Genomic DNA, 26,422 nt, shown 5'->3' with positions numbered 1-26,422 from the left:
AGTTAAGGGGAGCAGAGGGGAGGGGAGGAGAGAGGAGAGGAGCAGAGGGAAGGGGAGGAGAGATGGGGAGGAACTGGAAGGGAAACTATTTTCAATAAAGAAGAAAACTGGAAAAACAGAAATTGTTATATTTAGTAATTATGTCATATGTACATACCATAACTTAGCCAATTCCCTATAGTTGGACATTTTTGACACTTTTCTACTTGGTATTTACTAAAAATTACATTTTAAAATATTTCATTCAGAAAAAAATATTAAACAAGTTGTTATATAAAAAGGTAAGGGTTTTACAAATATAGCTAAGAATCTTAAAGCTTATTTATTATATGTGTATAAGTGTATTGCCTAAAGTATGTATCTGCACCACTTGAGTGTCTCAGGCCTGTGAAGGCCAAAGGGTCTCAGATGCTCTGGAAATGTAGGTGGGGACAGTTGTGGGTCACATCTGGGTTCTGGGAACTGAACCCAAATCCATCAAGAGCAGAAAGAACACTTAACCACTGAGCTAGCTGGCAAACCTTTAAACTGAAGAAGATATACCTTAAAAATGCACTAATGAATTATTATCAAGATCGATGGCCATTGGTGACATTTGTCTTTCACTAATATGACAAGGTTTTAAAAGACTCCAGAGTAGTTCTCATCTATACATATATATATATATATATATATATATATATATATATATATATACACATATTTGTGTGTGTGTGTGTGTAATTCTTTATGTTTTTGTTTAACAGGGAAACCCCATCACTCGCCTCACCCTGATGAACCAAGCAGCAGAGCTATATTTAATTCAAATTATTGAAAAGGAATCCTTGGTCGGCCTGGTCACATTTGATAGCACTGCCACAATCCAAAATAACCTAATAAGAATCACCAATGACAGCTCCTACCTAGAGCTCAGCGCAAAGCTGCCTCCACACGCGGGCGGCGGAACTTCAATTTGCAGTGGGCTCAGAAAAGGATTCGAGGTAAAAAAAAAAAAATTATTCCTATCGCTTGCCATTGACTACATCTTTAGCTCTCACCAAGGGTGGTGAGCTCATGGGTTCCTCATTTAATAATAGTCTAACCTGATTGAGACAAATCATCTGTGTAGAGAAGAGCAAGTAGCCTTTCCCACTCTCTGTAGCTGGTGTCCAGCTGTCACCTGATGTAACATCAAGGGCTACGTGGCCCTGAGGAGAGGGTATGCAAGAGGAGATCAGTGGTTGAACAGCAAGATCTTATTGGGGAGTCTCTCTGGAACTACCATGAGTGGAAAGCAATGCCATTGAGGAAATTGTGTGAGAAGGTTATTGGTACCATGAGATACTGTGGGTACTGAAATGCCTGGCCCATCAAATTGAGATTTAAAATCACAGAGCTCAAACTGCTCCTCAGGACCAAGCAAAGGCCCAAGCATAAAGAACGTAGATGGAAGTTTAATGGTGTTGAAATTGTAAACTAAAATGTTAGGAGCACTTTGTTGAGGGATGTAGCCAACTGCATATCATGAATCTTGATATTCACGTTTTCAAACCTAAGCTAGTCTCCACTTGAGTCTATTTATCATCAAATATTAAGAGACAAAATAGAAAGTCGCCTTTTAAACTAGTCTTGTTACCTCCAGGTAGTCACTGCCACTAGGGATGTGTTGGCCTTAGAAGTATGTGATCCCAGCCGGATTATGTCTAAATGCGTTAGGGTCATTCAACTGGTCAGAGCCTAGCTCTGAAGGCTCGGCTTACCCACCAGCTTTCCCTGGGAAGTCCCCCAAGGCCGCCCTTGCCATCCCCACACTCCTAAGCCGAGCTGTAGAGGCACAGCTTACCCACCAGCTTTTCCTGGGGAGTCCGTCGGAGCCTGGCCACTCTGCAAGCTGGACTCCAGGCGACGCAGCCTTCCAGACTGTCTGGGTCACTTGTCTATCCCAAGTACGTCCTACAATGATAAGAGAAGCTGTTACCAACTTTGTATAGGACTTATATGACTCATGCTTTCGTCGGTGAGTAGTGGGAGCTCGCAAGCGTTAGAAGACTGGGTCCATCAAGACTCCAGCTTTCAAAACCTATGTATTACATCCGGTTCCGTGTGCCAACTCAGCTGGGAATGATAGCACAGTTAGCTTTCTCTGAGGCAGAAGCCTAAGGACTCCTCCAGGACTAACGCAGTTTGTTCTTACTTTTCTTTGATTCAGAAATCATTCTTTTGTGATGAATAAAGTGGCTTTTCCCCTCCAGGCAATTACCTCCAGTGGCCAAAGCACTTCTGGCTCTGAGATTGTCTTGCTGACAGATGGGGAAGACAATGGAATTAGCTCATGCTTTCAGGAGGTTAAACACAGCGGTGCTGTCATCCACACCATCGCCCTGGGGCTTTCTGCTGCTCGAGAACTGGAGACTCTGTCGGACATGACAGGTAAGACTTCGGAAAAGAGTTTGAATAGAAAATGTTCTGTCGTCTTTCTGTCGTACATGATCTTTCGCCACAAATAAAAAGCTGCTCAAAAATTCCCTAACTTAAAGTTAATCTTTGCCTCTTGCTCCTTGGGTTCTTTTCCCTCCCCTCCAAGCTTCTATATACAAACGTCTCATGGCGCTCATTATCTTTGTCACCATTTATTCTTTGCCTAATTTCAACCTATACCACTAATCTGAGCCTTGTTCCATGACTCCCAATGGCACCCAAAATTATCTCTCAGCTTAAAAATACTATTAGGTTCGACAGAAAATGTTTAGGCATCCAGATTTTATGAAGGAACAAATGGAAACCCAAAGGCTATACATGATTTGCCGAAAAGACCTGCCTACCATTCAGAATTCATTCCACCGTGGCGTATTTCTGTCTCTTCCCAGCACATTCTAAGCCTGACCACATGAGCACTTGTGTGGCTCCTTAAGTAGTCTTCCAGACTGGCTTCCTGCCATCTAGTAGTTACATAAGTGTGTAATGAACATCATATTTCAGGCAATCGTTTCTCTTCAACCTATTCTTTTTTAGCGTCTTAGATGCAAGTCATTTCCCTCTTTCCTTTAATGTCTCCATTATCTATTTACTACGGTTCATTAATTTTCCCTTCATTCTAAACAGTCAATATCTCATTATCATTATGCAGTTTTGATCCAACCAGAAAATAAATCACTAACTTATAAGAGCTGGCTTAAATTTCACTGTTGTGGTAGTAATTGTATCATATCCAGGCATTGCTACAATAGCTTGCACTCCCTTGCTACAATAGCTTGCACTCCCTTCTGGTGACTGATTAATCTAACAGACAACTGAAGTTCTTTGGGCTTCCCTTTGTTCTTAACACACTTACTTTGAGTAAGTAAATTCTACTTGGAATACTCCATCCCTGAGGACCTGGAAAAGCAGTCTTTGGTGGAGTGTAGCTAAAGTCCTAAGTAGCTTGTTCTGTAGATCAATGAGTGCACAGAGTGAACAGAATTTTCCATTTAAAACTCTCCTTTAGGAGGGCTTCGCTTTTATGCCAATAAAGACGTGAATGGCCTGATTGATTCTTTCAGTGGGATTTCATCTAAAAGTGGCACCATCTCCCAGCAGGCTCTGCAGGTCAGCAAACTCTTTTGTCTTCTCATTGTTCCCCCCATCCTGCTAATTATTAGCTACTCCTCCCTAACTGTCTTAGGTTCTATTGCTGTAAAGAGGCACCATGACCAGAGCAACTCTTATAAAGGAAAACATTAAATTGGGAGTAGCTTACAGTTTCAGAGGTTATTATCATCATGGTGGAAACGTGGTGACACACGTGGTGTTAGAGAGGTAGTGGGGAGTTCTATACCTAGCCATCTGCAGTCATCAGAAGGATACCACACTGGGCATATCTTGAGCATAAGAGACCTCAACACCCACTACCCATACCTTCTCCAGCAAGGCCATAACTCCTAACACTGCCACCCCCTATGGCCAAGCATACATGAGTCTATGGGGATCTTACCTATTAAAACCACCACACTAACCTAAAAATGGCTCCATTGTATAGAAGAAACACTCCCCTACTGAATTTGGTTTTCCATGACTTAAATATGCCTTGTCTCCTGTAGTCATTTATTCTTTATATTATTTTTAATCTCCATAATTTTTATAAATTTACTTTTAGCAATTTGATTTTTTCCTAACATATTACTTTTACCGAAAAGAATTTAACTTAATGCTCTATTATTTTAACTGAAAAGAATTTTCAAACTCAAAATTATACTGAACTACCTTAACTTTAAAATTCCATGGTAATAACATATAGGCTTTTGCATCTTATTTAAAATTTCTGGGACAGCTGGAGAGCAAAGCCTTGATGATTAATGGGAAGGAATGGCTAAGTGGAACAGTACCTGTGGACAGCACTGTTGGCAACGATACGTTCTTTGTTATCACATGGACGGTACAAAAGCCAGAAATTATTCTTCAAGATCCAAAAGGAAAAAACTACACAACCTCAGATTTCAGAGAAGATAGGCTAAATATCTTCTCTGTCCGCCTTCACATCCCAGGCACTGCCGAGGTAGGTCTCTTCTGTTGTTTTTGAGAGTTATCAATTTATGTTAGAAAGGAAAGGCATCTTCCATGTTTCCAATACTAAAACAGTAACAGGTAATTCATCTTAAAAGTAAGCTTCAAAGAGCACAGAAGGATCACACCCACTTCATTAGTTTATTAAATCAGATATTAAAAGTCATTATTTAGACTGGTGCAATATCTCGACGGGGTACACCAGCTTAGCTTGCAGAGGCCCTGGCTCCATTCCCAACATCACAAAAGCTCTTGCTCTTTTTCTTTTTACACTTCTAAGTAATTGTATATCCTAAGCACAGAAGAGGAAAAACACTAGCAAAACTCTCAAAGAGAATTTTTTTTTCAGACAGGTATTTGGACTTACAGCCTCTTCAATAAGGGTGCCAAGTCTCAGTTGCTAACAGTGACAGTGACCACTCGAGCAAGAAGTCCCACCGTGCTCCCAGTCATCGCCACCGCTCACATGAGTCAGAGCACAGCTCAGTACCCTAGCCCGATGATTGTGTACGCACGGGTCAGCCAAGGGTTTTTGCCTGTTCTGGGAGCCAATGTCACAGCCATCATAGAACCTGAAAATGGAAATCAAGTCACCCTGGAGCTCTGGGACAATGGGGCAGGTAATGGGAGCCTGTATCAACACCATGGGACTTAAAATTATTTCATTGGGTTCTATCTCAGTGTTCTTCTGTTGACTTAAGAACTGTATTTCAAAGTGAAATGAAATCTAGCTGCAATGTGTTAAACCTTTGCCCAGCTGTAAGTACCGATGTGTTATAAAAAGATAAAGAGAGTGGGATATGTTTTGGTGGATGTGTGGTGAGGTGTGGGGGAAGGGGGTGCCTCTTTGGGCCCATGCTGAGGCATCCCTTCCCCCTGAGGAACCAGCCACACTAGGGTATAGTATAGAATAGAGTTTATTCAGGGCATGGGGAGGAAATAGAGGCAAAGAAAGGCAGAGAGAGAGAGAGAGAGAGAGAGAGAGAGAGAGAGAGAGAGAGAGAGAGAGAGAGAGAGAGGAAAGTAGAGGCCAGCCATTAGGACATGGGGGTGATGGGGGGAGAGCAGGAGCAGGAAGGCAAGAGCAAGAGCAAGAGAGAGAGGAGGGGGCAAACAGCCCCTTTTATAGTGAGTCGGGCACACCTAGCTGCTGCCAGGTAACCGTGGGGCGGAGCTTAGACAAAATGTTAACAAGTACCACTGTCATCATTAAAGTTCATTGGCTTTACTTGAACCATGGAGGGAACTCAAGGATCATTTTTCTCACTTCTGGCAGTGTTTTAATCCACTTCGTTATCTTTATTTTCTTACTTTTAAAGTTTCTTATATAAAATAGGAGCCACTATCATTATTAAGATGAGCACCACAAGAAAGGAGCGACCTACAATGTGTTTTTCCAGAATCATAGGGTTATCATGTGACCAAGACAAATTTGGAAGCAAAATAGTGTGACTCTAGAATTCTGTACTTGAAACTGTGCCACCTTATGTACGGAAGCACGGCCATCCCCACCCCACCCCTGTACTCACAGTTACAGCTCTCGTTTTTACTTAGCAGACTACTAACTCTCACATTTCAATGCCCAGGTGCTGATACACTCAAAAATGATGGAATCTACTCAAGATATTTCACAGACTTCCATGGAAATGGTAGATACAGCTTAAAAGTCAGTGCCCAGGCAAGAAAGAACATGGCTAAACTAAATCTGAAACAAAAGAATAAGTCTCTCTATGTACCTGGCTACATTGAAAATGGTAAGTAACATTGAAATAGAAATGTCTGGTTTAGGTCAAATAAATATAAGAAAGATCAAAAGCATAACAGAGTTTATCATCAGTATGTTCCAAAATCAAATCTGGGTGATAGATCCATAGACTATGCTTATGCAGGTTTTGTTGCTATCCCCTCGATTCACTCCACTTACACATTAAACACTTCACTCAGCATCGTCTATAAAGCAAGGTCTGCACTAGACACTAGAGCGACAAATACGGATAACACACAACTCTCGCCCTCGAAAAATTTTACAGGTGAGTATAAGATAAAAATAAAGATAGGTTAAAATACAGCTTAACCAAAATGTCACGTTCCCTCGTCCACTTCAAAATGATGTTAAAACAAGCAGTTCTTTCATGAAAACAAGCTTTTCAATACCTGCACTGACGACCTGCAAGATCAGCTTATAAGGACAGACATGACAACATAAAAGTTACAATTTATTTGTTTTTGTCTGTTTGTTTGTTTTTTGGGGATGTAGATCAAATTGTACTGAATTCACCCAGACCTGAAGTCCCAGAGGAAGCAGCAGAGGCTGCAGTGGAAGACTTCAGCAGACTCACCTCTGGAGGGTCGTTCACTGTGTCTGGAGCGCCCCCTGGTGGCGACCACGCCCACGTGTTCCCACCCAGTAAAGTCACAGACCTGGAGGCAGAGTTTACAGAAGACCATCTCCACCTTACATGGACGGCCCCTGGCGGGGTCCTCGATAAAGGAAGAGGTGAGTTTGATTCTGAGTTTTAAAATGTTCTGAAAGAAACCCCATTATCTTTCATTATTCTAAAGCTTCTCCAGTGTCTTATTTATGGGTAACATTTATGGAATAAATAACAGTAACCCACTATTCACTTATATTTAAATATAAAAACTGAAACCCCAAAAGATACCAACTGACCCAAATGATTCCTGTTTTAATAACTTAACATTCCAACCTAGTTTTTTTTTCAGATTGTTTTTTATCAAATTGCCTGTCTATTTTTAAATTAAATGAGAGGAGGAAATAACAGTATTCTCTTGTATCCTTTTGTCCCAAACAAGGGCGACTTTCTCAGTATTTCTGTCTTTGCTCAATTTTATCCAATTACTGTTGAACCTGCAAACACTGTCAGAGTCTCCGGAACAAGTCTGGCTCTTAGAAGTCAGCAAAGAAGAAAATATACCAGTAGACAGTTAACTCCAGGCAGACAGGTAGATATAGGATAGGTATATCTACATATATATATATATATATATATATATATATATATATATACATAGAGAGAGAGAGAGAGAGAGATGATAAAGAGAGATAGAGAGATGATAGAGAAATAGATATAGGATAGATAGATGGATAGATAAACATGAATAGATAGATGATAGATAAATAGGTGATAAATAGTTGGAGTCAGATAAAAGATAGATACATAGATGCATAAATGACTGATAGATGATAGATACATAGATAATAAATGGATAGATACACATAATAGGCAATGATAGATTGATAGATACATACATTATAGATAGACGATAGATATCTAGATGATTGATAGGTAGATGGATGGATGAGTGGATAGGTGGGTGGGTGGATGGGTAGGTGGATGGGTGGATGGGTAGGTGGGTGGGTGGATGGATAGATCCACCTAAATGAAAAACAAGGTCTGTGGGAATCATAGTGGAATGGACAGGACTTATCAATGGAGAAGCTAAATGTTAATCAAATGATTTAATTAGGGGAGGAAAAAATCAAAGTTATTTACCACATGTTTAAGTATCTTCAACATTGTCTAAAAACATAAAAAATAAAGTCTTCATACCAAATAAGGGTTATAAATATTTTATCCTCATAAGACATTCTATGTCCATTTCTGTTAGATTTCAAAATTAGTGTGGAACTACGTAATACTCACACAGGCGTCTTCCTTTCTTTCCTTGATAAAACAGCAGTTACAGCAACTGACCTCTCAGCCACCCATTAACTATCTATTTACTGCATTGTTCTAAACACATTTTATTCACTACCATCTACTGAAGGAAACCGGCCTGCAGTTTCACTTCATACCGTGGGTGATTCACGAAAGGGGGAACTCGAGATTCTGTGAAGATAAGCGGGTTAGAGGAGACAAAGAGCCATACCAAGAAAGGTTGCTTATCAAGGTGTAATCTTTACTTAGAGAAACGGGATATTTATACTTGAGGCGAAACAGTCATATCTTTTAGCACATAAGTGGGAACAGGAATCGAGCATATCAAAGCGAGGACTCCAGGCAGGAGGGCGGATCAAAGTTTCAGTCCCTTTTGAATACTGGGCTCCCGGTTCTGGCTTTAATCTCTTGAGCTGGCTCCAGACCCCTGGTGAGCCGAGCCGAATTGCTGTCTCGAGTGTACGTTGAGACCCCTCAGTGAAGTCAGCAGGACCGGCACAATCTACAAATATCACTATCAGAATATCAGCAGTCACAAAAACTTCTTGTTAATCAAATGACTAAATCTCTGTTTTACACTTTAAAAAAAAAAATGGAGATGACAGTGTAGAACCAAGGTGCTAGCCAACGAGGGAAGAGGTCCTGAGCCTGTGACCTTTGACTCCTGCCCTTCCATCCTCCCAGTAACTGTGCTTCTCTGAGTGCTCCCCATCGCTCCTTCTTTCGACTTAATAAAAAGAAAGAAAACAGAAGCTACACATGGTTTTACTCCACATGAACATTATATGTATCCTGCTCTAATTTAAAACAGCTCTGCTCTTTCTGTCTCTTTCTAAAAAGGAGCCTGGATTCTGGGTGGAAGGTTGATAATATACGATGCTGAAGTAAACTATACTGTGATACTGAAACTGGACATTTTGTTTTCCGATAACAGTTTGTACACTTGTTTTTAAAATCAGTGAGCTGGGATAACCAGACACAAATGGTATCTGGGCTCTGAGTCTAAAGCTCACATGCTCTGCTCAGAACTCCCACAGGCACAGGGCAGAGGCAGAGACCCATCTTCAGGACGCTAAAACGTGATGTCTCTCTCTTCCAGCGCATAGATACATCATCAGGATGAGTGGGCGTTCTCTGGATCTCCAAGAAGATTTTAGCAACGCTACTTTAGTGAATACTTCCAGTCTGATACCTAAAGAGGCTGGCTCAAAAGAAACATTTAAGTTCAAACCAGAAACTATTAAAATAGCGAATGGCACCCAGGTCTACATTGCAATCCAGGCCGACAATGAAGCCGGACTCTCTTCGGAGGTCTCCAACATCGCACAGGCTGTCAAGTTTATTCCTCCACAAGTTTATTTGGTACCCAGCAACCCTGATCTGGGTACCAGAGTGTCCGTACCCAGTTTGACAGTTTTTGTATTTGTTGCAGCTTTTTTCATATTTTAAACAAGAAACTGCAGTAGAGCTAAAATTCAATCTTTGAATTCAAATTTACTCTCCCCATTGTCTGTAGTAATCTAGCTCAACCCAGAGAACACAGATTGACAATAGATCGTTGTAAGAACATGAGATTAATTGATCCACGTACCCTCCGGGGTGGGGGTGGGGGAGTCAGCCCTGAACACAGAAAGCACGCATCTTTTATACTTCACAGAGGGCAGATTTCTGCAACAGGGCTAGCTGGCTTACTCTGGTTGGTGGATCCCAGGACAAAGGATCTCATCAGGCATTGGTTTGCTTGCTCAGGGGGCTGTTCTTGGCTTAGTCAGCCAATTTCCCTATCCAGCTCTGTACCTGGCCTTGAAAAGTCCCTGGGAAGGGGCTGAGTAACTAGGTGGTAGGGGGATTGTCATCAGCAAGGTCAGGGTGACAGTTTGTGGTATTTTTCGAAATTCACCACAGGGAGGGGTTGGGGGGTTATTTAGAGAATTGCTAATCTTGTTTTCATAGACCTTCACATCATTGCGACCACCAGTTATTTTTGTTTTGGCTTTACTTAGCTTAGTCAGAATGGTCTGGTCATCATTCTGTCTCAACATTCTGACCAGCAGAACTTTGTTTTTACTGCATGCCCTTGGCTATCTCTGGAACACAACCTCTCAGTGTCTGAAGCTGCTGCTGACAGGAGCTGGAATATGGCTCTCATTTTACTGTGAAACTTTATTTCTACATCTCTAGAACTCTGTTTTTCACTTTATTACTTCATGTCTACTCTACAATCTTTGTAACATAAAAATGAAGGTTCAATATTGTAAATTTCCTAATTGAGTCTATTAAAATTATAAGTTGCTATATGTAAATCAGAGTATTTCCTTAATCTACCTTTGGGAAAAAATTAGTTAAAATGAACGACTCATTTTCTAAATATTAATATCTAAAAGCTATTACAGTAAATACAACATGTAATTTTATGGCAGTAATTACACAAGGAAACAGAATATAAAGCCCAGAAAGAGAAAATTATATCCAATTTCATTATAAATCAGTGAAAAGAGAAACATAAATTAATTTCCAGATAGCATCTTTATATGTTCTCTGCATGTTTTTTAAATGAGAGAGCAAAAGAAAAACGGACAAAATCCCTAAGGTGGCAAATTGCTTTGTTGTATTAGTCTGTGTTCTGTTACTCAACAGAACACTTGAGAATGGGTAACATATTAAGGAAGGGTTTTGGAGGCTAAGAGGGTTGAGGTCGAGCAAGCAGCTGGTCCTGGCAAGGACACCATGAAGTTCCAGCACTTGATACAGATCAAGGACAAGCAGGAGCCTGTGAAGAGCACTCACGCAGGATAATCCACCTTCACAGTAGCTAACTGATCCTGTAAGAATGACTCTGGCTTTGTGGTCACTCCGAACAGCACAATCATTTCCCAGCATAAATTCAAGATGGGCTTTAGAGAAAGTGAGCCATAGTCAAACCATACCAAAAGCTAGCAGCAAGTGAGTATTGCCTCACATTTACACAAGACAGAGTCTCTTTCTCATACAAACTATCAAAAAAAGTCCACGTTCTGTTGAATCTTTGGCTATGAACTACTGTTTAAATGGGAACAAAAAGAACTACTCTTGAGTGATTTCTAACATTACTCTCTGGCTATCCTTCTGAAACATATCCTGTGTCATATGTAATTTGCAGATTGACTTAAGGCTTAGATATAATGACACCAGCCTTCAGTGTCAGCCCTTGGAGGCTGAGGCAGGCAGATCTATGCTGAGCTCCAGTACAGTCAGGTCTACTTAGCAAGACCCTGTCTCAAAGAAGAAAATTAAACTGAAGCTGAGAGGCCCAAGAAGAAAGACAAAGGTTGCCCTATCCACAGTTGTAACCTAGAACAAATTCCCTCGAGTGAGCTTCAGTTTGCGCCCAGGGCTTTCCTGATTCTCCTCCCATTGAGAAATTATTTTCTGATTCTTGGCCCCCTAGTGCTGTGCAATAGCTCTTAGCAGAACTTCCTCTACTCTTGTAACTTGTATTTTGAATATTATTTTATTCCAACTTAATCCATGAAACAAGTCTTCAAGTCCTTCAGAGGCAATGTCCACACTGACCTCATCCCACACTCGTACAGAGCCCCGGGAAGGGACACAGAACACGGAGAAGCATGCTCATCTTTCATGTGGGTAAAAAGAAACAAGAGGTTTACTGGGTAGTGGAGGGTCCCTCGCTATAGCAAGTGCTCTTTTTTATTGTTCTCTTTTTTATTTGCCTATTTCATTACATTGGTTTGGGCATTTTTGTTTGTTTCTTTTTGTCTTGTTTTCTTGTTTTCTTACATATGTAAATAACCCAGCAGTGTAGGATACCAGATGTTTCAGGCATTATTTTATTTAACTTTTGCAATAGTCCTTTTAGAAAGATCCTGCTCTCCTCGTTTTACAGCTAAGGAAATTGAGAATGAGAGAGGTTAAAGTCGTGAGTGGGAGGTTTTTCTCCAGAAGGAAAATGTATGAGCTATTAAGGTGATACATTACGTTTGTCCAAATTCACCCAAGATAAATAGGTGGGGTGCCATAGCAGTGACTCAAGTAGATGGAAAAAAAAAATGTTTCTAGTGAGGAGAATGTGGGAAGATTTCACAGGCTTTGTCAAGCTTGGACTGAAAGTTGGGACACGCCCAATTGAAGATAAGAACCCACATAAAAACCCACAGAAAAGCTGTGGTTTCGCTGCAACCAGCTGGCTTTTCACATAGCCTCAGGCAGCTCAGGGACTTCTCATTCCCAGCATAAGCCCTGGAACACTCTATTTACAGTTTTACAAAATAAAGTCATGAAAACAAATTTAAATTAGCAATCTCATGTTAGCATTGACACTTAACACAGCATGTGATGTTTACTAATAGTGTATAATACTAATTGAGTTTTTTAAGTGTCAAACTCCTGCTTCAAGTGTTTTCCTGGGTTGTCTCATGTGGTGCTTCCCAGATTCCATAACAATTCTGTTGCAGAGAAGATGAGCTTCTCTGTTCCAGAAAAGAGAATAGATTTCTCTTACTCTTGACATCTGCCCTGTTTGCTATATGGTATTTTTAAGAATTTTTTATCACTGTTAATTGCGTGTATGTATGTATGAGTTCAGGTGCCAAAACAGACCAGAAGATTGAATTCCTGGAACCTAGGGTTACAAACAGATGGAAGTGCCTGGTGTGGGTACTGGAAACTGAACCCAGGTCCCCTGCAAGAGCAGTGTGTGATCTCAAGTGCTGAGCCATGGCTCCACCTGCTTTCTTAGCAATTTTGTTCTCCATGGATTTTAAAGACATTGGATGAGAGAAGATGATCTTGGTTCAGTTCTATGGATCCAAATGTTGGCCTCTTCCAGAGACAGCCTCTGTGGATAGCATTCCAACAGTTACCTTTGTCTAGGTGAGTGTCGCCTAAAATTAGCTATTACAAAAGAAGGTTTCAAATACAAGAGCAAAAACAAGCAGGCTTCACAAAAAACCAAAGAGGGAAGCAAAAAAATAGAGTAGGAAAGGTAGTCATTAAAATAAGACTTGAACTTCTCAGTGAATAAATTTGGCAATGAACTGGAAAATACGGGTAATTGATTTTCACTTGCCTCTTTGGAAGTGAGCCTGCCAGGCATAGTGAGGCTCACTGGTAGTCTAGCACTTGGAAAGTGGAGGGGGATGGTCCAGGAATTTAAAGACATTCTGAGCTACATAGCAAAGATAGAGGTCAGCCTGGGGTACACAAAAGCTGTCCCCAAACAAATAGGAAAGAAGGGAGAGAGGGAGGGAGATAGGAAGGGGGAGAGAGGAGAGAAGGAGGGAGAGATGGGGTGGGGGACAGAGAGACCAGAAGAGAAGGGAAGGGAAGGAAGGGGAAGGGGAGAGAGGGAAGGAGGGAAGGAGAAAAAGAAACAAAGCTGATTGGCCATTGCCCCTATACTGAATCCTCAGAGTTATGCCTCTCCATGGAGCAAATTACAATTCAGAAATAAGCAACAAAGAAAGAATACAGTTGTCACGGGCCGGGTTTGTTGTGGGGACCCCAATTTCCACTGGATGAGAATTTTGGTCAGGTGGGCAATAAGTTGGCGGATGACAAACAAACTTTGCACAAGGGTGTGTTGAATCTGAATGTATTTGTATAAGGTGAAATTCAGGCTTAAATACCATATAGCAAGCAGGGCAGATGACAAGAGTCATGTAGGCGGGTGGGGTTATAGCAAGGGATGCAAGACTGAGGTCACGTAGGCAAGTGACCTCCACACCAAGGTCAGCAGGGCCTGGTAGCTAAGTGTGAAGCAGGAAGAAGAGGAGTGGAGCCCTCCCTGTTGAGGCATTTTGATATTCCTAAGCTAATTCTATGGTTCTGCTGGAGACAAGTAGTGGGGAGTTCCGACCTAACGCTTCTAGCTAATGTCCAAGAGTGGAAGCCCTTCATTACTCTCTAGTATGTAAAACATTTTTAACTGCCTTAAGGAATGTGTTTGACTTCTGTTGCCAGCTCTGGCAAGGCAGATCTCTTGAGAGAAATTCCAAGTTATAGATAGCTTGGTATTAAACTAGGATAAGTTGGTAACATTGTGTTGACCAGGAAACAATGCCCAATCTTAGCCATTTATGAATCATTTCTTGGGGTACCTTTATGCCTAATTATGAGGGCATGTTGACGATTGGAAAGACTGATCTGGAACACGTCTGAGTTAGGAGATACCAGCGACTGTCTGAATATCTAGGAGGCACAGAACTCCTTTTGGATTCTTATTGCCTCTTATCCTTAATCAGGATTTTATCCCCGATATTTTGGATGTGACTGGAGTAGACGAGTGTGCGTGGCATTTTCCCCTTTTTTATTATTTTTCAAACGGAGTTTCAGAAGGTCTCTCCTCATCGTGGTTAGGGATCTAAAATGTCAATTAATAATAGCAAGCAAGATCATATACTGAACCCAGTCTAAGGGATTCATTGTATTTAGGTTGTTTTTTAAATCAATGGCCAATTCAATGTTTTAAGTATCTAAATGACTTTTGTTAGTGTGCATGACATACAGTCACATATTTTATTTAATTTAATAAAATTTAATTAATTTTAGTTTGATTTAAGTTAATAAAAGTCATATACAAAAGCAGAGATCTTTTGTCTAGAATATTGTAACAATGTGGTCTTTAGTTTTTTGTCTGCTTTTGAGTTTAGATCCAACTGAAGAATAACATTGAATTTTTTCTGCCCTCAAATTGACCAAAAATTAATAGTGAAGTCCTGAAAGACTTATACTTAAACTGAAAATTTTAAGGCAAACCTGACTAAGAAAATCCATTATTGAGCCTAATATTTAAACGAGGAAAAAGTTTACCATAGTGGTTCACATTCTCTTGAATCTCTTACTGAGAACTACTGTTTAAATGGAAACAAAAGAATCTACTCAGAATGATTTTCAAGATTAATTCTGATCTAACTTCTGAAAATTAGGGTATGTCAATAATTTTGAAATCTATAGGCTCTATAGCAGAATGGCCTGAGGTCAAATACCAAGTGTTCTCCATTCTGGGCAAATGAACTCCACACCTGCATTTTCAAAAGAATGCTCCATTCCCTAAGACTCTCTGATTCTCTTCATCATGAAGATTGTTCCAATTCTGGGCTCCTTAGTGGTGTAGCATAGCTCCTTATGGAAGCATGATTGCTCAATTTCACATTAAAATCTTCTTGCTTTCCCATCTAACCCAAAGAACAAGTCTCCATGTTCTCTGGAGCCAGTGCCTGCATTACTCAATTCTGTATCGCTGAATAGCAGAGCACTGGCCTTGGATACAGAACACAAAGAAACACTCTTCTTTCACAGTAATAAAGAAGAATGAGGAAAAAACAGTCAATAAATACACATTCGTTGGTGGTTCAGGACCTCATTTGCACAGAACTTACAAAAACTGCTTTCATATACATTTTTCTTTATATATATTTATGCATGTTATGTTTTATATATTCATATATATTATATTGTATATTGTATATAAATATATATGTTATATATTATATGTGTGCAATTATATTATATATTATATATATATTATAAGTATAATTTGTTTTTTCAATTAAACATACCCCCTTGATACCTCTCAACATCATGGCTTCTGTTAATAATATTATAATATATGTTATTAATATACACACATACATATGTCTAAATGTATAAATATTACATTTGGCCAATTTAGTGTTATTTGTATGTACACAATTTCAGGGCTGACCACTGGATATTGGGTAACTGTAGCTGAACTTTTTGTTGTTTGTGGGTTCTTCCTTCTTCCACCCTTCTCCACTTTTTCAACCCTTTAACATTAGATAAGAGAGAAAAGGAATAGTGGGGGGGGCAACGTTATTGTTATAAAAACTTACAAAAGACTACTTCCTCATGATTAGGGTGTTCGGTTCCATGGGACAAGTTTGATTTCACTGTCAGGGTACTTAATTTCTTCTTGTTGTTTCTTCTTTGCATACAAATACTTAACAAACTGCAACCTACAGCATCCAACCATTAACCAACAACCCAACAACTGCAACCCCACCTCTCCAGGCCCTAATATTATCTAGCCTCTGAAAAAGCCCAGGATTCCAAACATCATGCACTCACAGAGACTGTTAGCAGCTGGCAAAATCACTCCCCTGTTAGAGCACGAGGTAAATCCTAGTCAGCTGCTGTGGACAGTCTGAAGTAGCCCCATGTACCACACCTGGGATTAAAAAGAAAAACAGATTCTCATAATATTTCTGTGGCCTTAAAGAAACAAAAATTCTCACTACAGTTGACCCTAGGAAACTCGTCTTTTTTCTTCTGTTGTTTCTGACTTTTTTTTTTAAGGGTCTACCTCCATGTGTAAAACAGTCAAGGCCCCACCCCCTTCTTCATGAGTTATTATTACATTTAATCTTCACAACATTACTTTTAAAAGACCTCATTGACCTCATTTTGAGTCAGGGAAATTGAGGCCAAGAGAGAAGTTATACTCAGAAAAATAATCTCTTGCTAACAAGAGTATTTAAAATCTAGTAAGATTTGTTATGTTCATGAGATGAGCCTAAACAAGACAGAATACAACAGTGACTCAGAGAAGCTGAAAAACATTAAGATATTCCAAGAAAGATAATGTGGGAAGATCTTACAGGTAAGGTGCATCAAGCCTGGGCTGGCAAAGTGGAATACTGTCAACAGACACAGGTAGGACCATGCCAAGAAGGTGGTTTCCCGCCTAACAGCCACTTTTACTGGTATTCTTCGGCAGATTCAGGAACTCTTCATTCCCCAGTTAAGCACTGGAAGGCTTACAGTTTTGCAAAATAAACTCATACAAACAGAACTTACTTTACAAAATTAGTGTCAGCTCCACACTGTCTTAGAAACTACTATAAATGTATTTACCACAATACCAATACCCATGTCACTTAACAACCAAGGCTTTAGGTCAGAAAAGGAAAGTCCCAAGAGATATCAGCATTTCTATCAAATTATGCAAATATTCTGGTCCTGATTCAAATTCCTGAGTGAAGCACACACATAAATACCCTCTGTGCCACCACTTCTCACTAGAGCATGAGCAGTCATGGTGCCAAGACTGAAGGTCCTTCTGTTCCTCACCCTGCATCTCCTGCAGGCCGTCAAAGGCTCCATGGTCCATCTCAACAACAATGGATATGAGGGTGTGGTCATTGCAATTAACCCCAGTGTGCCAGAGGATGAAAGGCTTATCCCAAGCATAAAGGTAAGAGGGGTTTAATTACCTGAGTATTTTCAGGTCAGTAATTCTGTTACCTGAGTATCTGAACTGTCACAGTTACACACTTACACACAGTCATACACTCACACACACACTCACACACTCATACACACACTCACACACAGTTACACACTCACACGCAAGTCAAACACAGTCACACACTCACACACACAGTTACACACACACAGTTACACACTCATATACACAGTTACACATTCATATACACAGTCACACACACACACAATCACACACTCTCACACAGTCACATACTCACACACAGTCACACAGTCACACACAGTCACACACTCATACACACAGTCACACACACACACAGTCACACGCACACAGTTACACACTCACACACACTCACACACTCACACACAGTCATACACTCATATGCACAGTCATACACTCACACACAGTCACACACTCACACATACACACTCACACTCATACACACTCACACACAGTTACACACTCATACACACAGTCACATACTCACAAACAATCACATACTCACACACAGTCACATACTCACACACAGTCACACAGTCACACACAGTCACACACACACAGTCACACACTCATACACACAGTCACACACACACAGTCACACACTCACACACACTCACACACTCACACACAGTCATACACTCACACACAGTCACACACTCACACATACACACTCACACTCATACACACACTCACACACAGTTACACACTCACACGAAAGTCACACACTCACACACACAGTCACACACTCACACAGTTACACACTCATACACACAGTTACACAATCATACACGCTCACATGCAGTCACACACTCACACACAATCACACACTTACACACAGTGACACACTTATACGCACAGGTTTACCCTCCCAAAGGTTGCTTTGACCATTTTCATCATGTCTGCAGTATTATCTACAGTCAGGATAGGAATCTGCTTGGCTTTATATTTTTCTTATACATGAAAATCTGTGTTCCAGCTGTTAATAATTCATTAAGTAGCTGAGATAACAGATTTGAGAGCAGGTGGACAAGAGTTCTCACACTTTATCTTAGTAACGGTGCTTTACAGCAAGTGTACACTTAAGCTCCAGCAGCTTGTCCTGCACACTCCTCCAGCTGCTCCTACATGCTCAGCTTTGGAAAACTGAAAATCCTTACCTATCCTATCTTAGAGGAAAACTGACACATGCTTAAATATGATGTGTTCCTAACGGCATTTGTTTAATTAAAATGTTTGTTTTTGTTTAATTAAAATGTTTGTGTCGTGTGTACTTTGCCCTTAGGTCCTTGCAACACCTCCATGCAGCGCTTAGCAGCAGAAGGCTCTGTTCCTCTCTCAATGGAATGACTCGCTTGTAGGATTGTAGCAAGTAGCAAGCCAGAGTAAACCAGTCTTATTTATCTTTATTATTAGCTCTTGAGCAAAGCCAGAGTGACTCAGTGCATTATAAATACAGCTGTATATACACATGTGTAACAATGATAATTAAAGATGAGGTCGTGAATTTGTTAGAGAGAGTGAGGGTTGTAGGAGGAATGGGGGAAAGCTGTAGACTCATTCATATATAAAGTTTACAAAAACTATGTTTTTGTAAAAATAATCTGGTCATTTATTTATATACTCTACTTGGGCAAAACATTTTATTCAAAATAAAACAAAAGCAATTCTAATTAACATAGAATACAATAATTACCAGACATTAAGCTCCCTGTTAGTTTAAACAATGCAATTGTAAGAAGATTGATTAAGTAAACAACTTGCCTACAGAGTTCTGACCTTAATCACTTTTTTATTGGATATTTTCTTTATTTACATTTCAAATGCTATCCCCTTTCCCCATTTCCCTCCCTCTCAAAAACACCCTATCACATCCTCCCTCCCTGCTTCTATGAGATGTTCCTCCACCCACCCACCCACTCCCACCTCCCTGCCCTCAATTCCCTTACACTATTGTGAAGGATGTCATTTCCCTAATTTCTTTCTCAGCCTGTTTATCCTTTGAGTAGAGGAAGGCTACTGATTTGATTGAGTTAATTTTATATCCGGCCACTTTGCTGAAGTTGTTTATCAGCTTTAGTAGTTGTCTGTTGGAATTTTGGGGGTCACTTAAGTATACAATCATATCTTCTACAAGTTATAGTTTGACTTCTTCCTTTCCAATTTGTATCCCTTTGACATTCTTTTGTTGTCTAATTGCCCTAGCTAGAACTTCAAGTACTATGTTGAATATATAGGGGGAGAGTGGGCAGCCTTGTCTACTCCCTGATTTTAGTGGGATTGCTTCAAGTTTCTCTCCATTCAGTTTGACGTTGGCTACTGGTTTGCTGTATATTTCTTTTACTGTGTTTAGGTATGGGACTTGAATTCCTTATCTTTTCCAGACTTTTAGCATGAAGGGATGTGGAATTTTGTCAAGTGCTTTTTCAGCATCTAATGAAATGATCATGTGTTTTTTCTTTGAGTTTGTCTATATAATGGATTACATTGATGGATTCCGTATAGTGAACCATCCCTGCATCCCTGGGATGAAGCCTATTTGATCATGGTGAATGATCATTTTGATGTGTTCTTGGATTCGCTTGGCAAGAATTTTATTAAGTATTTTGCATCAATATTCATAAGGGAGATTGGTCTAAAGTTCTCTTTCTTCATTTGGTCTTTGTGTGGTTTAAGTATAAGTGTAATTGTGGCTTCATGGAAGGAATTGGGTAGAGTACCTTCTGTTTCTATTTTGTGGAATAGTTTGAGGAGTATTGGTATTAGGTCTTCTTTGAAGGTCTGGTAGAATTCTCCACTGAACCCATTTGGTCCCGGGTTTTTGGGTTGTTTTTTTTTTTGAGAGAATATTAATGACTACTTCAATTTCTTTATGGGCTATGGGACTGTGCAGATGGTTTATCTCATCCTGTTTTAACTTTGGCAACTTTTATGTGTCTAGAAAATTGTCCATTTCATCCAGATTTTCCAATTTAGTTGAGTATAAACTTTTGTAGTAGGAACTGTTGATTTTTTGAATTTCCACAGTTTTCATTGTTATGTCTCTCTTTTCATTTCTGATTTTATTAATTTAGATAATGTCTCTTTGCCCTCTGATTAGTCTGGCTAAGGATTTATCTATCTTGTTGATTTTCTCAAAGAATCAGTTCCTGGTTTTGTTAATTCTTTGTATAGTTTTTTTTGTTTGTTTGTTTGTTTCTATTAGGTTGAATTCAGCCCTGAGTTTGATTATTTCCTGCCATCTACTCCTCTTGGGTGTATTTTCTTCTTTTTGTTCTAGAACTTTCAGGTGTGCTGTCAAGCTGCTAGTGTAAGCTCTCTCCAGTTTCTTTTTGGAGGCACTTAGAGTGAGTTTTCCTCTTATCACTGCTTTCATTGTGTCCCATAAGTTTTGGTATGATGTGCATTCATTTTCATTAAATTCCAAAAAACCTTTAATTTCTTTCTTCATTTCTTCCTTGACCAAGTTATCAATGAGTAGAACATTGTTCTGTTTCCATGTGTATGTGTGTTTCCTGTTGTTTTTGTTGGAAGTTAAGACCAGCCTTAGTCCATGGTGATCTGATAGGGTGCATGGGATTATTTCAAACTTCTTGGACCTGTTGAGGCTTGTTTTGTGGCCAATTATATGGTCAATTTTGTAGAAGGTACCATGAGGTGCTGAGAAGAAAGTATATTATTTTGCTTTAAGATTAAATGTTCTATAAATATTTGTTAGATCCATTTGGTTCACAGTTAGTTTCACTGTGTCTCTGTTTAGTTTCTGTTTCCACGATCTGTTCAGTGCTGAGAGTGGGATGTTGAAGTCTCCCACTATTATTGTATGGGGTGCAATGTGTGCTTTGAGCTTTAGTAAAGACTCCTTTATGAATGTAGGTACCCTTGCATTTGGAGCATAGATGTTCAGAATTGAGAGTTCATCTTGGTAGATTTTTTTCCTTTGGCCAGTATGAAGTGTCCTTCCTAATCCTTTTTGATAAATTTGGTTAAAAGTTGATTTTATTTGATAATAGAATGGCTACTCCATCTTGTTTCTTGGGACCATTCTCTTGGAAAATTGTATTCTAGCCTTTTACTCTGAGGTAGTGTCTGTCTTTGTCACTGAGGTGCATTTCCTATATGCAGCAAAATGCTCAGTCCTGTTTATGTATCCTGTCTGTTTGTCTATGTCTTTTATCAGGGAATTGAGTCCGTTGATGTTAAGAGATATTAAGGAAAAGGAAGTGACTGCTACTCACTATTAATTTTGTTGTTATAGGTGGCATTTCGTTGTGTGCCTATCTTCTTTTGGTTTTATTGAAAGATTACTTTCTTGCTTTTTCTAGGGTGTAGTTTCTCTCCTTGTGTTGATGTTCTCCATCTATTATCTTTTGTAGGGCTGGATTTGTGAAAAGATATTGTGTAAATTTGGTTTTGTCTTGGAATATCTTGTTTTCTCCATCTATGGTGATTGAGAGTTTTGCTGGGTATAGTAGTCTGGGCTGGCATTTATGTTCTCTTAGGGTATGTATGGCATCTGCTCAGGATCTTCTGGATTTCATAGTCTCTGCTGAAAAGTCTGGTGTAATTCCGATAGGCCTGCCTTTGTATGTTACTTGACTTTTTTCTCTTACTGCTTCTAATATTCTTTATTTATTTAATGTATTTGGTGTTTTGATTATTATGTGATGGGAGGAATTTCTTTTCTAGTCCAGTCTATTTGGAGTTCTGTAAGCTTCTTCTATATTCATGGGAATCTCTTTCTTTAGGTTAAGGAAGTTTTCTTCTATAATTTTGTTGAAGATATTTACTGGCCATTTAAGTTGGGTGTCTTCACTCTCTTCTATACCTATTATCCTTAGGTTTCCTTTTCTCATTGTGTCCTGGATTTCCTGGATGTTTTGGGTTAGGAGCTTTTTGCTTTTTGCTTTTTGCGTTTTCTTTGACTGTTGTGTCAATGTTTTCTATGGTGTCTTCTGCCGCTGAGATTCTCTCTTCTATCTCTTATAGTCTGTTGGTGATGCTTGCATCTATGACTCCAGATCTCTTTCCTAGGTTTTCTACCTCCAGGGTTGTCTCCCTTTGTGATTTTTTTATTGTTTCTATTTCCAGTTTTAGATCTTGGATGGTTTTGTTCATTTCCTTCACCTGTTTGATTGTGTTTTCCAGTAATTCTTTAAGGGATTTTTGTGTTTCCTTTTTAATGGCTTCTAGCTGTTCACCTGCGTTCTCCTGTATTTTTTTAAGGGAGTTATTTATGTCTTTCTTAAAGTTCTCCATCATCGTCATGAGAAGTGACTTTAGATCTGAATCTTGTTTTTCTGGTGTGATGATGGTATATCCAGAACTTGCTATGGTGGGAGAATTGAGTTCTGATGATGCCAAGAAACCTTGGTTTCTTTTGCTTCTATTTTTACACTTGCCCCACCCCCCCACCCCCACCCCCGCTATCTGATTATCTCTATTGCTCCCTGCCCTTGATATATCTGACTGAAGCCTGTCCTTCCTATAATCCTGATTGAGTCAGAACTCCCCAGAGTCCAGCTGTCTCTGCGATCCTATGATTCTGGGATCCTGGGATCCTGAGATTCTGGGTGTGTCAGTGAGTTCCTGGGAGTCAAGCTATCTCTGAGACCCTGAGATCCTGGTGTGACCAAGCTCCTGGGATCCTAAGATCCTGGTTGTGCTAGAGTGCCTGGGAGTGGAGCCTCCTCTGGGGCTGTGGGACTGGCCACTGAGTTTGCACCTAAGGTAGACTGGTGCAGACTGGAAGGAACCAGAGCCACTGGTCAGGCGTGGTTCCTGTGTCCATGGATCCTGCTGGTCCCAGTCACTCCTGGTGGTGTTGGAACAGATGTTGTGTTCTACTCACCGCTGATCCTAAGATCCTGGGCATGCTAGAGCTCCTGGGAGTGGAGCCTCCTCCGGGGGCTGTGGGATGAGCCTCTGAGTTTGAGCCCAAGGTAGACCTGCACAGACTGGAAGGAGACCTTAATCCCTTTATACCTCACCCAGAGACTGCAGTCCCATCTCCAATCTAACTGCCAACTGGAGGGGTGGGCAGGTGATGGTCAGGGTTAGCTTTGGGCATGTGGAAATGAATTTAAAGGTTGAAGAGATTCAGTCAAATGTATCCCATTTTTTTTTTCAGTTACTCTGTGCACACATATTTGAGAAAGAGGAGACCCTGTTTGCTTCTACTTGTAGGGTGTAGACGATTTATGCTGAGTTTGTTTTAAGATTGCTACCACAATGCACTTTTCATTTTGTCAGGAAATGGTAACTCAAGCCTCCACCTACCTGTTTGAAGCCAGCCAACGAAGATTTTATTTCAGGAACATAAGCATTCTAGTCCCGATGACCTGGAAGTCAAAATCTGAGTACTTACTACCAAAACGAGAGTCATATGACAAAGTAGGTTTCTAGTCCAGCTCTGACACTGTTTCTTGTGCCTTTTCCAAATGAACATTTACAAGGTTTGATAATTATTAATAATTAAGTCAGTAATTAGTATCATAACTTTTGTTGTTTATGTGTGTGTATGTATATCTATGTAGACTATGTGTACACATTCACATGTGTATGTGTGGATACATACGTACTCCTCCCCAGTGTGCATTTGTGTGTGTGTATAATCATGTAGGAGTCAGAGATTAATATTGGGTGTTTTCCTCTATTTGCTTTTGACCTTTAACTTTTTAAGACAAGGTCCGTTACTAAACTTAGGGTCATCAACTAGGCTAACCTAGCTACAGAACAATCTTCGGTAGTCTGCCCATCTCTACCACTTCAGCACTGGGGTTACAAACACATGTCACCATGCCCAGCTTTTGAGTGGGTGTTGGGACTGAAACTCAAGTTCTTGCGCATAAACAGAAAGCACCTAAGCCACGGAGCCCTCTACTCAGCCCCAACTTTTATCACTTAAGTGAGACAGCCCTTGTTTGTAAAATCTCTTGATTCTAATGTCCTGGAATCTGACTGGGTTTGCTGTTCTGCTCTTCAGGCAGACGTCATAGTTGCTGATCCTTATCTGAAATATGGAGATGATCCCTACACCCTTCAATACGGACAGTGTGGGGACAAAGGACAGTACATACATTTCACTCCAAACTTCCTACTCACTGATAACTTGCGGATCTACGGACCCCGAGGTAGAAATAACTACTTTATACTTCTTACTTACACTTACACAAAAGCAAACCACTACCATTAACGTGGATTTCTAAGACTTTAAGAAAATTAAGCCTTAACTAATACCTGTGTTTGAAAATATGATAGTTATATTCCACCTATTTTTATATTCAAATTTATATAAAGGGTCACTTGTAACTAGCATGTTCAAATTTTTGATCTTTTAAAAATTATCAATTCTTAGAGTGTGTAACAATTTCAACTTGGGAAATAGACAAAGTGATTGAAAATAAAAGGGAAACTCTTCAAAAACTTTAACGTCAGTTTCGCAGATGACAGTCTTCTCTCTCAGGCAGAGTCTTTGTCCATGAGTGGGCCCATCTCCGGTGGGGAGTATTTGATGAGTATAACATGGACCGGCCTTTCTACATGTCTGAAAAGAACGTTGTCGAAGCAACAAGGTATCCATGTGAACTATCTGGCTCTACAACTTCTTGCCTCAGGGTCTTCAGCTGTCTGTGCTGGGCAGTTCAAGTGGCTGGGTGTTCAGACAGTTCACCACAATATTCAAACTGTACCATATTGTATTAATACCTATTTGACTAATTCTCACTGCTTTGGAATGAAGATAATAAGATATAGGGAACTAACTCAGAACTCACGGGAATTGTTTATTAATAGAGGAAAAACTGAGGTAAGTGAGCCCAAAGACATCAACAAATTGCAACTCGGGCCTACTGACATTTTCAATATTATTTTACACTTGATTTCTTCCTGTGTGTTTTATACTATCTCTATGTAGAAAGAAGACACGTGACACTTGTCTCTTCCTTCTTTAACTTCTCTTATGCCCCACCCCTCCTTCCACTCTATGCCTCTTCGAGTCTACTTTCAAAACTCTGCAGGGTACAACTGCTTCATTAAAGGTCATTAAGCTGCTAGGCAGCTTTGTGATAAATATATTTTGCTTTTAAATTGGTGAAAAAAAAATCATGTGTCTTGTGAGGATACGTGAGTATGTTGATTTGTTTTTAAGAAATAAAATTCTCCGTGAAATCTAATCAAACCCTACCTATAAACTGTACTTAAGCCTTTAAACTAAAAAGTGACAGACACTCGCTATATTGAGAAAAGTATGGATAAAAATAGAAGTTGATGTCAAGAGGCAACCCATCTTTTTTTTTTTTTTTTTTTTTTTTTTTGGTTTTTCGAGACAGGGTTTCTCTCTGTAACCCCGGCTGTCCTGGTACTCACTATGTAGACCAGGCTGGCCTCGAACTCGGAAATCCGCCTGCCTCCGCCTCCCAAGTGCTAGGATTAAAGGCGTGCGCCACCACCGCCCGGCTACAACCCATCTTTTAAGAACAACTATCAGATGAAGTAGAGTTCTAGAAAACACCTGCTCCTCACCCCTGCTCCCTCTGCCCCCAGCACCCCACAACCCTCCTCCCCAAGGTGTGTGGCCTGCAGAGGTGCCTGGACCCCTGCACACAGGCTCAGCTGACAGCCACGTGGGCCTCTGACTCTCACTTTCACACCACAAAACTATATCTCGATCTTTCTGCTCCTCCCTTTTGAGGTCCAATTAATTGGCATTGCTAGGAAAAGCTCCCAGGCAGCATGTATGGGCCTCTCTGTCTTCGTATTTTTTTTTTTTAAATCTCCTGGTATTGATTGTGGCATAAAGGCAAAACTGAACAAAGAATCAAACATTAAATGCTTCGTAAACTAAGGAGTTTCCTTAAAACCAATCATTAGAAGAGTGATATCCCTGAGTTCCAATAGCATGACTACCCCTTACACCCACAAGGAAAATGTCTCAGTCGATAGAGCCCTTGCCTCACAAGCATGAGAACCTAAGAATGACGCCCAG

General features: G+C 40.1%; 2 protein-coding genes across 3 annotated transcripts in view; both read left to right on the top strand.

Moving 5' to 3' along the window:
• The window catches only part of LOC116093892 (calcium-activated chloride channel regulator 3A-1-like), a 55,735-nt gene that overhangs the window by 12,011 nt on the left and 17,302 nt on the right, over positions 1 to 26,422 (top strand). Inside the window, exons 7-14 of one of the 2 annotated variants that reach the window (XM_031375729.1) lie at positions 747 to 980; positions 2,232 to 2,409; positions 3,464 to 3,564; positions 4,286 to 4,510; positions 4,868 to 5,138; positions 6,105 to 6,272; positions 6,776 to 7,015; positions 9,298 to 9,833. In XM_031375729.1, the coding sequence (XP_031231589.1) occupies positions 747 to 980; positions 2,232 to 2,409; positions 3,464 to 3,564; positions 4,286 to 4,510; positions 4,868 to 5,138; positions 6,105 to 6,272; positions 6,776 to 7,015; positions 9,298 to 9,647 (1,767 nt within the window). In that variant the 3' untranslated portion in view covers positions 9,648 to 9,833. Of the gene's footprint in view, positions 1 to 746; positions 981 to 2,231; positions 2,410 to 3,463; positions 3,565 to 4,285; positions 4,511 to 4,867; positions 5,139 to 6,104; positions 6,273 to 6,775; positions 7,016 to 9,297; positions 9,834 to 26,422 lie in introns of those variants that run through there. The other variant, XM_031375730.1, reaches the window with a different exon arrangement.
• The window catches only part of LOC116093894 (calcium-activated chloride channel regulator 3A-1-like), a 10,344-nt gene continuing 1,154 nt past the window's right edge, over positions 17,233 to 26,422 (top strand). The window contains exons 1-4 of the mRNA XM_031375732.1: positions 17,233 to 17,409; positions 23,689 to 23,829; positions 24,422 to 24,569; positions 24,902 to 25,010. Of these exons, the coding sequence (XP_031231592.1) occupies positions 17,251 to 17,409; positions 23,689 to 23,829; positions 24,422 to 24,569; positions 24,902 to 25,010 (557 nt within the window). The 5' untranslated portion in view covers positions 17,233 to 17,250. The remainder of the gene's footprint in view (positions 17,410 to 23,688; positions 23,830 to 24,421; positions 24,570 to 24,901; positions 25,011 to 26,422) is intronic.

The sequence above is a fragment of the Mastomys coucha genome, unplaced genomic scaffold (genome assembly GCF_008632895.1).
Source record: "Mastomys coucha isolate ucsf_1 unplaced genomic scaffold, UCSF_Mcou_1 pScaffold16, whole genome shotgun sequence".
Lineage (NCBI taxonomy): Eukaryota > Metazoa > Chordata > Mammalia > Rodentia > Muridae > Mastomys > Mastomys coucha.
This window is presented reverse-complemented; position numbering and strand designations above follow the sequence as displayed.